This window comes from Limanda limanda, chromosome 8 (assembly GCF_963576545.1).
Source record: "Limanda limanda chromosome 8, fLimLim1.1, whole genome shotgun sequence".
NCBI lineage: Eukaryota > Metazoa > Chordata > Actinopteri > Pleuronectiformes > Pleuronectidae > Limanda > Limanda limanda.
In genome coordinates this window covers 12,390,487-12,406,246 of record NC_083643.1, presented here as the reverse complement: position 1 = coordinate 12,406,246, position 15,760 = coordinate 12,390,487, and the positions used below count along the sequence as shown (strand labels likewise).

The 15,760-nt window shown below is 43.6% G+C and overlaps 1 protein-coding gene across 1 annotated transcript; it reads right to left on the bottom strand.

Annotated features, from left to right (window-relative positions):
• Nucleotides 1-676: 676 nt before the first annotated feature.
• Nucleotides 677-14,779, bottom strand: elapor2a (endosome-lysosome associated apoptosis and autophagy regulator family member 2a). Its single transcript, XM_061076189.1, has 22 exons — nt 14,722-14,779; nt 12,642-12,762; nt 10,660-10,849; nt 10,422-10,569; nt 9,629-9,718; nt 9,101-9,206; nt 8,868-9,020; nt 7,465-7,553; nt 7,171-7,351; nt 6,927-7,055; nt 6,060-6,150; nt 5,860-5,962; nt 5,636-5,773; nt 3,814-4,077; nt 3,544-3,717; nt 3,267-3,453; nt 2,833-2,929; nt 2,639-2,740; nt 2,425-2,551; nt 2,141-2,319; nt 1,434-1,602; nt 677-1,345 (listed from the first exon to the last, which is right to left on the bottom strand). The coding sequence occupies exons 1-22, from the start codon at nt 14,755-14,757 to the stop codon at nt 1,277-1,279; spliced, it is 2,943 nt and encodes a 980-aa protein (XP_060932172.1). The 5' UTR covers nt 14,758-14,779; the 3' UTR covers nt 677-1,276.
• Between the last annotated feature and the right edge of the window lie 981 nt (nt 14,780-15,760).

The window sequence follows — 15,760 nt, the reverse complement described above, 5'->3', positions numbered from 1 at the left end:
CATTTAATAGATTGTGTTAAACTAAACGGCTGTGACCTCAGCCGGTAGGACATCATGTCAGTGACACAATATCACAGTTCTTATATCGAGGCAGGTCACACTTCCACAGTTTGATGAAATACTTTTGCAAACAAAGAGACAGCAGCCTTTCAAGGATTGAATGATTTCAGGCCTTGCAAATGTTCACAAGGAAATAAATGTGGTCAAGTGGAGAGGGCATTCACAACTGAAAACCTGAAGTTCATCAGGAAGAACTTAACTCTCACAGCTGGAAATATGTAACACTGTATCAGGTGCTGAATCACTTTGGACCAATAACTGCGCCACAGACAACACCGATTACACGATAACTACATTTGTTGAACTTATATTTTAGGGATAACATGATTTTTTAAAACTCTATACTGTGGAACTAGTGGAATTGGGCTTTTTCCCCAATTAAAACGTATATTTTAAAAGAAAACCTCAAAATTAAATATGTAAATTGGGAGATAATTTCCCAGAAGAATAAATCTTATTATAAGACAAGAATCTTGCCAATTATTTTGCACTTGCTATTTGCGTCGTTACTCAAATGATTTAAAGCAGTTAAAGATTTCTCAAAAGCAACAAGTGGAACAGGAATGAATCAAACTGGGTCAACTTATACACAAATACATTATTTATTCGACACACATTGATAATCAACACAAACAACGTCCTCTTCATTTTCCATTGGTCGGCAGATCTTAGTGCAGTGACTTCGACAACCAAAGAGTGCGAATGAGAAGATATAGACTTTTTTTGACAAAATATATCAGTCTGTGTAAATGTCTATGGGAGATGAAGACACACACAAACGCACACTAACCACGGTGACCCTGATGATGCAGCGTGGCTGTCGAAAGAAATATCAGATACTACACAGACTGAAATAAATAAACTTCTCATATAGGTCCTTGTCTCACCCTGAGCTCTTCTATCGGCCTCTCTGACATCAGTTTGAATCAGGAGCGTCTATCGCTCACGCCTGCTTCACAGTACTATGCTTCCAGTTGGACGGCTCAGTCATACTAAGCTTTAAGGCCTGCGTGTTGGTGCGACTCCTCTGAACCTGGCTCTCGGTACCTGCCTGGCGTGTGTGCGTGTGTGGGTGTGTGTAGGTATGTTTGTGACACACGGTTGGTATTCCAGGTACCAAAGCTCATAAAGGGGGAGGTCGGTTAAAGGGTCCATCAGTGGAAAGTCTCACGAGGGTCTGCTCTCGTCTCTCACTCCCACCCACTTTGCCGCCACCCTAGCTCCACACCAGGTTTTTCGAATGAGACGAGTTCAGCTGCACGTTTTCGTACTTCTCACCGTTTCCCTGAAATCAGAAACAAATACTTATTTTGCCACAGTTTGAACGATTTTCTCCGTATAGTGTAAAAGCAAAACGATGCAGCAACTCTCACCTTGGAGGCTATGGCTTTGAGTTTGCCGAGCAGAGAGGGCTTTGTGTAGACGACTTCATCGTCCATGTCGCCCTCGTTCTCTCCCTCCATCACGGCACAGCTGTCGGCTCCTGGCATGTCACACTCCTTATTGGCCGAAATCACCAGCCGGGAGTACTTATACTCCAGCCTAGCAAAGACACAAGTGACAGAATCAGTATATTGAGAAAATACAAGAAGAGGACAGATTCGGACAAAAACTGGATCGAGGGATGGGATTGAACAACAAGAGTTTGATGGAAGGTAAGGAGAGATAGGTGGAGAAGAGAAGAGAGGAAAGGAAATACGAAAAAAGGGAGGAATGAGGGGAAAAAAGGATGTGGAAACAGGGAGTAGGGAGTACAAATAAAAGAAGGGAAGATACAAGTAGGACAGAGAAGAAGACAGTGAGTAATGAAGACAAGGAAAATAAGACAAAAGTAGGGACAGAGTAAGATCACAGGGAGAGGGGAGGACAAGGAAAAGAAGGGAAGACACAGGCATAAGGACAGAGAGGTGTGTATGGAAGACAAAAGTAAGGGACAAAAAAGAAAGGGTGTAAGGGGGGACACAACAGGAGGAAAAGAACTGGAAATCAGAAGAGAGGGAACAGGTAAAGAAGTGAAGTGGAGAAATGAAGGGGTAGACCAGGGTGGAAGAAGGGGCAGGGAGCACGGAGGAGGAGCTACCGTTTGTTCTTTTTCCAGAAGTAGCAGGTGAGGGAGACGAGCAGCACGGCGGTGAAGGCGCCCACGCCGGCACCGAGCCGGATCCAGAACTCCACACCTTCACACGGCAGCGTCCTCTTATCAGGCAGGCTCACCCCCCCCATGCACAGCTTGGGCTCAGTCCACACAGACAGCAGGTCCTGAGGATAAACACACACACAAACACGTACAAAGTCAGAATGTGACAGATCATGTTCTCTCATTTTAATTTGCTTCACGAGATAACCTAAAGTCCACACACACACCTGGTTTCCTCCCTTGCACGCTCCTTCTATCTGATGGTAATCTCTCGCCGTGCATGTGGGACACGCCCCCGAGCTCTCCCACAGGAAGTGAAAGGTGCAGCCGTCACATGTTCCTGCAGGGCACTGGCTGGAACAAGCAAACGCAGAGTTTTGTCACTTCTAGGTGGATGAAGGTTATGTTCGTTAAACTGGAGACACGGTGATGGGGGTGTACCTGGAAACTGACAGCTCTCCTTTAGTGCTCCTCTCTGGGTTACAGCGGAGTGTCAGCACCGCACTGCGACCGGACTCACAAGACGAGGTCGCCTCCAAAGACCTTATGAAAAACAAATACAGAGATAAGAGAAAGAACCTTAGAGCACGGATATTGTTTTACACTGACAAAAAAGCCTGAACCGAAGCCGTTACCTGTAGTAGAAGTTGATATCGGGAACTTTCTTCGCTTTCTGGGGGTAGAGGTCTGGTCTCGCCCTTATTCCATCGAGTGTATCGTCTACTGTTGCTCCTGTTACAAGAAAGCACAATTTACCCTTAAGTCTTGACCGTAAGCCCCCCCCCAAGACATAGGGCAGTCCTATTCATATAAATGTGATAACATCTCAAACATTTGACTCTACACTCTACACATTTAGAGGCCGTCGACTCATTGAAATACTGGATGGCGTTATGAGCTATGTTTAAACCATAACTGTAGATTTAAAAAAAACTTACATGTTCTAAATATTCTTCCTTCTCTTTTGCCTCATCTCCTCTATATCAGTAAAATATAACCGATTCAGCTTTCTACAGGGACAATGAATGCAGATCACATTAACACCGGCTCTGCGGGATCCCGTACTAACCGAGGAAGGTGTCGGCCAGGTTAATGGACTGAGAGGAGAGCGCTGTGTGGAAACCTCGTCCGCTCGCTGGGATGATAGTTGACTGACAGATGAAGGTCTTGACAGCATTGGCTCCTTCACCTTTCTCCCTCTGGTAGTCAGTGATGGAGAGGTCTGTTACGTTGTCTGTGCACGACGCCAGCTGACCCTGAAATAAGAACGAGCAGAGAGTGATGCATCTATACACAAACCTTTGAAAAGGCAGGGTTTTCTATGTGTGTGTGTGTGTGTTTCACACCTGTCCTCCACACAGGCTGATATTGAACTGGTGGAAGTACTTAGTTCCTTTGGAGGTAAAGCTGGGACCGTTCATCAGAGACCCCACGGAGCCGAGGAGGCTGAGGTCAAAGGTCAGAGTGACGTTTCCCTCTGTGTGGCTGAAGTGACAGTCACTGTAACACAAACTGTGGTCCTGGGAAAACACACAAACTCGGGTAAAGATGGTTGTGCCATATAAATAATACGGTTTAAGAAAAGCTTGATGTCTTTCCGAGCATCAGCGACAAACCTTGTCACTCTTGCTGGCTGGGCCGCAGGGTTTGCACGCCTCGGGGCCCGGCGTGGCGTGAGAGACCAGGTGCGTGTTCGGTGGACACTCCATGCACTGGCTGCTGCGTGTGTCAATGTAATGTCCAGGTGGGCACGGCACACAGGTGGAGCTGGACGGTTGAGTGCTGAGCGCACAAGCCCGACACCCAGAGGACCCCCCGTCCACTGCGTTACTCACGGAGATGGAGTAGATTCTTGCCACGTCGTTGACGTACCGACGGGCCTGAAACAAACAGAATGAACTATAAAGGCATTCGGTAGAGCACCTACCTCTTCTTACAGTCCCTTTAGATTAAATAAAACCAAATTACATGTACTTGTAGGTAACAGTTCCCTAAATGGGCCATGGTTTTCATCTTGATATGTGTATAATTTGATGGGAAAGAAAAAAAATCCCATTTCAAATCCTTGATCCTTCTTTTGTTTGGTTCCTCGCAAAAATGTATTCGGTTCTTTCTTGGCCTCAAACCAACAGACATGAAGAATCTCCTTGACAGCGATAACTAACATGTGTGTCCTGTTAAAAGGCGTAGTGGAGTTCAGAGAGGTGTATAAGGAGGGACCTGTGTTTCTAAAAGTTTTTACCACAACCCCCGACACATGAGTGAATCACAACATACAGTATTTGTACTCCATCGACAGTTAATTTGGGATGAGCCCCAACGTTTGCATTTAAAGGCGATTGGTTAAACATATATAAGAGGTTTCGTCAGGAACGAGCATCAGCGACTGTGATTTACATGTGATACTGTATTTTTCTGTATTATTCACTGAAAAACACATTCCTGCAAAACAGCTGATATAAGTGGGAGATAGTAAAAATTCCAAGTTTCTACAACCAGTGAAGTAAGACGCATGTGGACTGAAAGCCCCGCCATATAAAAACATCTATTCAGTTTTTTGTTATGTATTTTTTCTTCATTGTTTTGCAGGGTACTGTGTGAGCACAGCGATAAAAACAAGTTAGTTCGGTTTCACCACCGCCTCAGAAATGATCTTAATGAGCAAACAGAAGGGTGTGTTTGGTGTACCGAGTGTGGAGCGGATTTACAGGACTGGAACTTTATCAGACCTTTGTGGATTCTGGAGCCAAGACAACAAACACCAGACCAGGTCTCCTTATCTAAGGAGGGACCGAATGGCAAAAGATACTGGCCTGAACTCAATGGATCAGACCAGCAACTGCAACAACATAAAAACTGGTTTAAAACTACAGGGGAAATAACATCTGCTGCTCATGACTTGCTATTTAATAAGGTCACTGTAAATGTTTATGACTGTTGCCAAGGAGATTGTTTTCATTTGTGTTTGTTAGGATTAATAAAAAACTACTGAACCATATATTTTTTCTACGGAACACTTTTCTTCCTTTATGTTTTTATGCATTTCATTTTTATTATTTAATCTAATTTCTTTTTCCGTTTCTTTTAAATATCTTTTAAAAATGTACTTATGTTTCTTAAAAATCTGTTCTCTTCCTATTTTGAATTTCATTTTAACATGTTTTTATTTTCATTCAGCTTTATGTATAGCACTTTGAGCTGCGTTTCTTGTATGACAGATGCTTTACAAATTAAGTATATTATAATTATTATATACACACTTGTGAACATTTAGACTGTGAGGCTTTCTTTATGTTAGGAGTCATTGTTCCTTACTAAGAATAACAAGATTCCTGAAAATCCCACAGTGTGATTATAAAACATGATAACTATAAATATCCTACATTTCCATTGAACATAGTTGGAAGTAGTGTAATATCAGAGTGTACTCATGCTTACATCTGCAGGCTGGTTAGTCCTCTGGAAAGCCCACGTGTAGGAAACCGGGGCGTTCTTGGTCATGACGTATGTGTACGTCTGTCTCGTCTTGGTTTTCTCCCATGACTCCACCACAGTGGTACTCTTCCTGTTTACATCCTAGAAGATATACAATAATAAATATACTGTATATGATCATATTATTATGTAGGAGGCAGCCAACACTCGACCGGGGCAGTTCTCACCATCATGAAGTAGAGCTCACAATCGGCCGCGCACAGAGTTTCAAACTCAAACGTTATGCGACCGAACTCTGTCCCTGAATGGCTGGATATTGCAGTAGGAAGCCTGACACAGGAAGTAAATAGACAAGAAGGAATTAGTCCGTCAGACAGCAAAAGTGACGAAAGAGATGGAGACTGAAAAACACAAAATGACTGTTTACTTGAAGCCAGGAACATGGATGTTGAGGATGAGGTAATCGTTATCCGAGCTTCCTGCTCCACTCTGGATGTAATCCCCTGCCACCTCCCAGCCTAAAGGACACAACAGATCCACATCACCCATATATTTCAAAACGTATCTTAAGTTCAAGGAGGTGGGAAATCTTAATCTTCATTGGTGAGAGTTGTAGAGGAGTTTGATACCACTCGAATACTTTTACGGTAAATATGGAGCTACCACTGGCATCCACTTGGTGTAGCTAACCTAAGAACAAAGACTGGAAAGAGGGAGAGAGCTACAAACCTAAAAACAAACTGGCTGGATGAGTTAACAAATAAGATCTCACACGTTAAGGGCGAAAGTTCCTGGTTCGAATCCTAGTTTGGACATGGTCTTTCTGTGTGTAGTTTGCATGTTCTTCCCCTATCTGCGTAGGTTTTCTCCAGGTTCCACGACTTCCTTAATTCAAGACTTTAAATTGACTATAGTTGTTTGTCTCTGTTTGCCCCCCCCCCAGACCCTCAAAAGATAAGCGGTGAGGCTTATTTATAATAGATGGATTTTTAGGATGTAAATAATATGTGAGGTTTAAAATCGGATCCTCCTTTAAGATCACACACGTACGTTTCTTCTTCTAAAGTTTGACTAATTTGGCTGAAAATAAGACAAGTGAAGCAAACTGGCAGCTGATTATATGGCTTTATATTTACTGCACAGAAACCCGAGTGGTGTTTTGATCTTCTCATCCAACTCTTGGCAGGGAAGCAAATAAATATACTGCTGAAAAAGTTGAACTTTTCCTTTGAGATTAAAGACAAGGAGGAAAAGAAAGAACACTGTTACTTGCCAAAAAAAACATAACACCCACCATTCATACTGTCGCACTTGGAGTTGCCCACATTAAAACAGGAGGTCTTCATGTTCGCAGGAAGAATATTCCACCATTTATACTCGTAGCCCAAGGTGGGCTCGGTGCCTGCTGGACACTGCTTACACGCTGGCGGATGGACACCAATAAAAACGTAATTAGGGGAAAGTTGCACAGAGAAAATGACAAAAGTTAAGTTGAACAAAAGTAGGCAGACAAAGACACAAGGTAAATTTGTGTTTACGTTGCAGTCCGTCAGAGTAGGTCCCGGTCGGGCAGGGGGAGCAGGTGGCTGTGTCATTGTTATAGAAACCAGGGTTGCAGGGGGGGCAGGGCTCCGGTTCTCCGCCCGGAGGCAACGTCTCGGCTCCGCTCACACCCTCCAGACAGATCTGAGGCTCGATCCACTTATATATGACCTGCGTCTGAAATCACACAGAGATGGAAGGTGACGGGAAAGGATGGAAGGTGTGATTATGCGATCACAGAAGCAGACTCCTCCGAATGGTTCAGCTGAACGTGGCCTCCTTTCTCTCACCTTGCCGTCGTGGTCACATGCTGTGTGGATCTGGAAATAGTCCTTCACGGAACACGGAGGTCTGTTCTTACACACAGCCGATCCCTCAGCTTCGAAGGAAACATTGAAAATTTAGCAAAAAAATCCCACTAATACTGCAGCGCTTATAATAATAAACATTAAGCCTCTGTCAAAGACATCGAGCTGAATCATCAACAAACAGGTTTCAAAGTGAAATAGAGAACAATTCAGTTCTATTTGAAAGACGGCAGGGTCAAGCAAACAACTGTGTGACGAGAGATGTGAATACAAACGAAGAATAAAAGAAGAACAGAAAGAATAATTTGCTCTTTTTCTGCAGTGAGGCCCAGATCATACAATATGCATAAAGAGGTGAGCTGGATTAAATATGCAATATGTTTAGAAGACTCAAGCTGTTTCCAGCATCCTCACAGTCGCTTGTCAATGATTTTACGAAAGAGGAGATAAATTCACAGGATTATATGAGAGAATATGAAGATACTCAGAAAGAAGTCGAGACGTTGCCTCGGTAGAAGACACTAGAATTGTACTTTTTGTACTAATAGAACTTTTTCTTAGACGTACGATTTAATTTCATTAGACAAGGCAAACAAATTATAATAACAGCAAAGACCATCTATGACCTTGTATGATCTTAACGACGACAGCCCAGCAGGGTCCGGGACAGTGACTGTGTTACATGTGGAAATATACTCAACTAAATCTTTAACAATACAACAGCATACACCATCTATCAGAATCTTTTGTTCTGTTGCCACACTGAGCCAACAAGCGCTTTTCTTCTTCTGCAGTTTGACTAATGTGGCTGAAAATAGGAAGAGTGCTCTTTCTATACTTCTGGCCAGTGATGTGTGACAGTTAGGCGACACATAACTTCTTTGTGTTGTTCTAAAGACTCTAAAGCTGCTTTCAGACACACACTGAAGTCCGGACACTTTCCCTCGATTTTCCGTACGCCCTGAATGTGAGAACGGGAATGTCCAAGTCATTTGATCCTGACAGTTTTCCTGCCCCCGAGTGAGAATGTGAGACGAGTGGGCGTACTTATGATCTTTCGAACACACAAGATACTTAAAACTGGAAGAATCCGAATATCTCGGAATGAATAAGAAAGAGGTGCCATAAATAAAAGACCCAGTGGAGGGATGGGACAGGACCAAGGCTAAAAACTTGGTGTTAATGACGCTGTATTTTTACTTTAATTGTATTGGATTATTCTGCAACACTGTTTACCCCCTAAAACTCCAAAAGTGTTTGGTGGAATTAAACACTTCACCTGCCCCTCCATCGGCATAGTGGTGAGTAGATAATGAGGGAATTTTCATTTTGGGGCTGAACCATCCCTTTAAGCTTCTCTTTTGTGTGTCACTGTGTGTTCCTACCTGCAAACTGAATGGTGGTGTCACAGGGAGTGCAGGAGCTGGCCCCGTGGCCAGCGTAGGTGTCCCGAGGGCAGGGTTCACACGTGGAGGAGCCTGGGACCTGGCTGAACGTCCCGGGCTTACACGGAAAACACTCCGACGTATATGCAACTCCTTGCATAAGGGATTGACAGAGAGTTAGTGCATTGATATGTCACCGAGCCAACAGAGAGACAAGGAAATATGTTAGTGACCTTCTATTTGGACATTTTTCAGCAAAACAGGCTTCACCACTTTGGTCCCCATCACGACGCCTCCTGTTCTCCAGTAGAGGATGTTGGTGCCAGATTTCAGGTTCACCTAGAATACACGTGGTCATCATATATCAGTTAAACTACAAACTGAGTACAGACGTTCTTTCACGATCACAGAAAAACGAAGGAAACAATAATAATGAAAGTAATTTCAGTTCAAACTGCCTTTTTAATTTTCTTTTTCATTAATGAACATTATTATTAAAAAAAATGTGTAATCTAACTGTGTGAAAACATAAAAAATAGATTCAACCTTCACATTTTTTGGGGGAAAAAAAATTAAAAGATCCAAGGACTGGATCATATTAAGCCCTACCATTACGGTGAATGATAATTAACAATAAAAATACTGGGGGCAACATTAAGTGACTCGGGCTCTCTGCTTGTTAGCGTCCATTGCTTTCTGCCAACACAAGACCGAGGCCAGCTGTCAAAGCCTTTGTTCATCTTACAGAATGCAGAACTCACAGTGTGGGTCGCCCATTCACCATGATTGGTGAGCTGGAGCCACTTGGTATCAGTGGACTGGTCCATCTCCTGACACTGGTCGTTCTGGATCTAAACACAGAGCACAAAGATCAGTGTCCAGCAGCAGAAACCATCTCCTTGCATATTGAGAGTAGATGCTGATAAATATTTTTAATTTATTTAGAACACTTATTTCAAAAGGATTAGAAATCTACCACAGACCTTTCAGTCGTTAAGATGGTTGGTATTTAGTTTTAATTTTGGATACAGATTTGTTCAGTGTTGTCATATCAACAAGTATTTCGCATTAATTATGGCTCTGTTCCGTTGAAGTGACCCTGCAGTAATATCAAGGAGCCAGGATGAACAATGGCAGCGTAGAACTTAATGGAAGACAGCAATTAATAATGTCACGGCCTTTTCTGCCATGATGTGTCAAATGTTGACTCACAACAGACATTAGAGCAGCTGTTGTTATACTCTGCTCTCAACAGATCTAGAGCATCACCTGTCGGTACGTTGCCCTCTTGTCTGATCACAATCTGAGGCCACTCGCATGTAGATCTAGCATTTTGTTTTCACGTCCATCAGCATTGTTCCTATTGTGTTTTACTGCTTTATGACCTGAGGTATTAAAGCACTCTACTGGACGGACCAGAACATTGCGTTGGCAGTGTATACACAGAAACGAAGACTATGCAAACAGACTCAGAATCCACTTAAACAGATCAATAAGCAAACACAGGGACAGGATTTTCCCATTAGTAAAGGGATAAAAGATGATGAAGCTCACAAAGAACTCAAACAGCAGGTTGTTGTCTGGATACTGGTACTCGAAGGTGACGGAGCCCTGTTTCTTCAGATGCACGGCATAGATGAGGGAGACCGTGCACTCGTCCCTGTTGGACTCCAGGTAGTTTCCTTGAGGCACCCAGGAAGAACTGCAAGAAAAAAATGGAATAAAACAAATTCAAAATTGAAAAATTGCTTACAACCCAGCTTTGAGTTTTTCTCGTGTCTCGCTCCCACACCTGTTGCAGGTGACCCCGTCGTCTCCGCGGGGGCCGTTTTCCAGGGAGGTTGCCAGGCTACTGAACCCAGCAGGCATGGAATCCCATTGGTCGAAGCGGATGCCGCTGCCGAGGGAGTAGCTTCCAGCGGCGCACTTGGTGCACTCCTGAGCCGACATCTCCAGGAACTCCCCAGACTCGCAGGAGAAGGCTGGGGGAGGAAGCAAGAGACCCCGACGGAGGGAGAGAAGGAGAATATTACACGTCACAGTCTGCTAGAACTCATGCATAAAATATAAAATGAAAAGATAACAGAGACATGAAAATCACTGCTGCATTCAGTAAAATGTAGCCGTAGTGAGAGAAGAACTTAATCCTTACATCCTGTTACACTGTGTGTGTGTGTGTGTGTGTGTGTGTGTGTGTGTGTGTGTGTGTGTGTGTGTCTGTCATTACACATTTTTCCACTGAGCCTCTTTGCTTTATGCATCTGCCAACACTCTGAAACTGTCAGCTTTTCCTCATACTTTGTCTGGTCAAAAGCCATTATGCTGTGAATGGGTATGAAATGTGTGCAGTGGATAGTATATGCGGAGACGTGCTGTGTGTTATTGTGCACAACAGGAGGTGATTCACGCAGAGCTTGAATTATTTATCAGTTAACTGATAAAAATCTGCAGATATATTGAGGTCAGCGTTAATGATTGCCACTTCATTCCCATAAGAAAACTTATATTTTACAGAACAAACAATGTAGAAGAGATGTGCACTTATTTTCACATTTAAATGGTCAAATATTGTTGTCATCTAAATCAGATTATTTTAGTTATTATAGTTATTTATAATAAAGTTTATGGTAAAACTGATGTTTTGACCTCTTTGTCATAAGGTTTTACATCTTAGGAATCCGTGCACTTTTTTTAAAATATATATTTCAGGTTGCTGTGAAGAAATAGGTGTGTGTGCTATTCTCTCTGTGTGTATTGTGTGTGAGTCTAAACAGGAAGAAGGAAACAGAAAATTGTCAAAATAACAAAAGGTGACAGATTTGAAAAAACATTTCACCTTGACAGAGGAATGAGGCGTGAAGAAAGAAGCGCGTGTGGAAGACACGTCGCCGAGAGTAAAATCACATTCTTCAATTTAACTACTCTGCACTTCATTCTGTGACTGACATTTTCACCTGAATTATCTCACACGCAGATAATCTGATGCTGATAATCTCAATTCATTCGTGGAGAAGTGCTGTAACCATGAGGGCAAACCTGTTCTAGGGAGGTCAGACAAACTCATGTGACCACCTTTCTAACATCTGTGTTCTTTTTTTAAATAATTCAAATCTGCCTGATATGTGTTCACAAATACATATCAGGCAATCAGGCTTGATATTTTACAGTTCAACCATAAATGTTTAAACATAACTATAAATCAAAAGAAAACACAAATATCACCAAAAAAACTGAATTTGAAATAATAATTTTACATTTTAAATATATTTAGAGAGAGTTAATACCAATATGTGTGTGAAAGGCTCATATATGCAAATATTATTGGCCGATTGATATATCGGTCGGGCTCTAGTAAGCGCCACCTCCAGAGAAAACAAAGACTCACAGTTTATTTTTAAAAACATTATCTCCGAAGGCACTAACTTGCTCTCTTTTTTTCAAATAGTTGTATTTTAAATTAAGACGCTCAATTATAACATATTTTCCAGCGGTGGCAGATGTTGCCGTCGCTTCAAGACACCCCAACATCTGTCACCACTTAGTGCAACTCACATCAGACACACACAACATCTCCGAGCGACAACATGGCCGGCTGATGATGTGTCTGGTGCGGTGAGCCAGCACAGAGCTGTTGTGGGACAGTGTTTCGCTGCTTTGCTCTGCGGTCGGTTCGGCGATATCCATACAGGGTGGGTCAGGTTGTAGTGGCGGACATTCCAGGCCAGTGATAAGAAGGTGAGACACACACACTCACACACACTGACATATACTTACTGCACTCTGTGCCGCGTACAGGCTCTGGTAGTCCCGTGCAGGCCCCGGTTCTGTGCGGGATGGCCACTCTCCATCGAGATCCCGTACTGTCGCACTCTGTGTACTCGTAGTAGTAGTCTGTCTGCCGATTGCACGTACACACAACAAAAAACATCTGCGTAAGAACTCAGCTGCTTAAACAGTGTGGGATGCAAACATAATGCAAATGTGGGACAAGAGTCCAGGCAGGAAAACATCACACCACACCCAACACAGAGCCCTGAGTCATCGCTGGGTGAATCAAAGCAGATGGAGCTCCAGCGTTAGCAACAAGTACCGACTTTAACTATGTGCATCCTGCTGCTCGGGTTCACAAAAGAAGAGCTCTGGTGACGGCGTTATCTCTCCAGCCACGACTGCTGTTCTGCCCTGGATACACAACATACCATCTCCATGGCAACAGGGGTGAGGGCAGCAGGCTAAAACAGGCAGGCGGGTTTGAGGAAACACTTCGACACTGGATTGTTGAACGCAGCAGCCTGTGGTCCACAATTTGTCTGTGGTCTGGAGTGAAAACCACAACACACACAACCACACACACATACACACCAAGAACATGCACACACACACAGTCTCTTCTCCATCGTTCTATCTACACAGCAGAGTGGCCTCATTTCTAACAGTTTACATAAAGTTGCTCCTTGAGCCAAACCAGAGTTTGACACCATGGCTCATGCAGACTGTTGTGTGTCTGTGTGTGTTTGTTTGTGTGAACACAGCCCAGTCACACAGTTGATAAAGGACATGAGGAATGAGGCTGGATTTAACATTTACATTTATAGACCAAAGTTTAACAATCTAACTCTAAAACACAAGAAATCTACTATGTTGCACTGAAACTCAATAACAGACTTTAAATATTAACTTGACCCCATTAATCAGCATGATAGCTTCTAAGCCTCACAGGCAAACTTTGATGATTATTATCATGATGTTTTGTGGTTGTGATGCTGCAGACCAATAAGAATAATAGAAAAGTTATTTCTTTGCTTGGTGATCTATCATAATAGACAAAATGCATTACCATTAGATCTGATTACACTGTGAGTCTGAATAACTGGTGCGGCCACTGGTGATGCTGTGCGTTCAAAGGTAAACATCAAGTCCCAGGCACACTGCTCCTTTGCATGATTTAGGATAACCCTTTGTTATTTTGTTTGCACCAAAACCTCATTATAATTTAGAAGCTTTAGTATGTAACTGATATCCCAGACCTTAAATATCCCCCTCAAACCACGTCAGCCTCTTCTTCTCCATTTAAACAAAGATGTGAGCCATGATGCCAAAAGCAGGGGAACCTAAATCTTGTGGTTTTGCAGCACACAGGGTTTTTTAGTCAATCTCTGCTGGTGTTAGAGCAGGGATTGAGCCAATAACATATAAGGAATGTTAGCCCTCTATCTATCTTGGGACAGTCTTCGTGTGTGTGTGTGTGTGTGTGTGTGTGTGTGTGTGTGTGTGTGTGTGTGTGTGTGTGTGTGTGTGTGTGTGTGTGTGTGTGTGTGTGTGTGTGTGTGTGTGTGTGTGTGTGTGTGTGTGTGTGTGTGTGTGTGTGTGTGTGTGTGTGTGTGTGTGTGTGTGTGTGTGTGTGTGTGTGTGTGTGTTGTGTGCTGCCAGCCTGGGCTGAGGAGGTGTCGAGCTGATCCAGAGCAGAGGGAAGGAAAGGCCACTCCATGCAGGAAGCTGATAACAGCCTAGCCCGAAGCATTATGAGAACTCACACCGTCAGAGCACAGTAGAGATCCCTCGCTCCTCCATGTTGGCTCAGACTTGTCCAAACAGAGGAAGCATCGAGGTGCGTCTCTTCTCCCATCACACAAAGTGACTCAGTCCGGATACGTGTCCATTTCAATTTCATTTCACATGGACACTGGGGGTAACCGACTCGCTGTCAGTGTGTGTGCGTGTGTGTGTATGTGTGCGCATCCACAGAGGCTCAATCAGTGCGTAATTGCCTGCCTCCCCATCCCCCTGTGTGGAGTTCTGTGTGGAGCTGTGTCCCCCCCACACGACCCAGGCAGGGACAAAGGACATGTCTCACCTCACTGCACGACCGCTGTCCTCTGGCTCCGTCCATCAGCCGGAGCGAGCAGAGGAGGAGGAGAGCGCCACTGGTGAAGCACCAAGCCGAGGACCGCATCGTGGATCATCCAGGGGGAGGAGGTCGGTGGGAGGGGGGGGAAACGAGGACAGCCCGGATCCAGCAGAATGGATTGTCTATAAAATAATGAGAATAAACCTGAAGCGTTGTCAGATGCGAGTCGGCACCTGCTCCTGTCGCCAGATTGGAGCTCTCACCACCTGCGATTATCCTCTGAGTGTGCGCTCCCCCGCTGACCCACAACACACAACACAGACTCAACACCACTTCCGCTTGTGCTTTTCAAAGTTAAAAAACAGACCACCGTCTAAAGGCGTGCGATCTGGGACTTGTTTGATTTTTAATGCCCTTTTTTCCCAACAATTGTAATATTAATTTATTTATATACACATCGAGTTTATTTTCTTGCGATGAAGCCTCCATTTTACGTAAAGTGACCTATTGTGTTGCTTTATTGTGAAGGCAGATTTATGGCACTTCTAGTGGGTATATGCCGACTTGACGTGTTTGGGTTTGTTCCTTCAAGCACCGGCTCTGACGCTCCTGTGACGTCACTCAGGGGCCAAGAAGAGAAAATCTTGTTTTATTCATTTATTTATCTATTTATTTTTAAATAAATAAATTAAATAAATAATATTTATTTTAAGCTTTAGTTTGAAGGCACAATATTATCACATCTGGTATATAACTGTCTGTATCTGCTAATGTTACGCACTCCCATTGGTTCCTTTCCCTGTGACGCTCCTGTGATGCCGCTCAGGAAAAAGTAAAGAATAATTAGGGCCCGAGCACTGACTGGAACTGACATTCACTGAGGCCCTATTGAAATTGTAAGGATTCTTACCAGAATTTACAAAAAGTTAGAAAGTGGTGAAAACTTACGTATTCTGGAGGAACTTTCAATGGGCGTCGCAAAATGGCTCAACGGTGACCCCCGAGACCCCTGGAACGTGTTCACATTGACCGATTTTCACAAAAA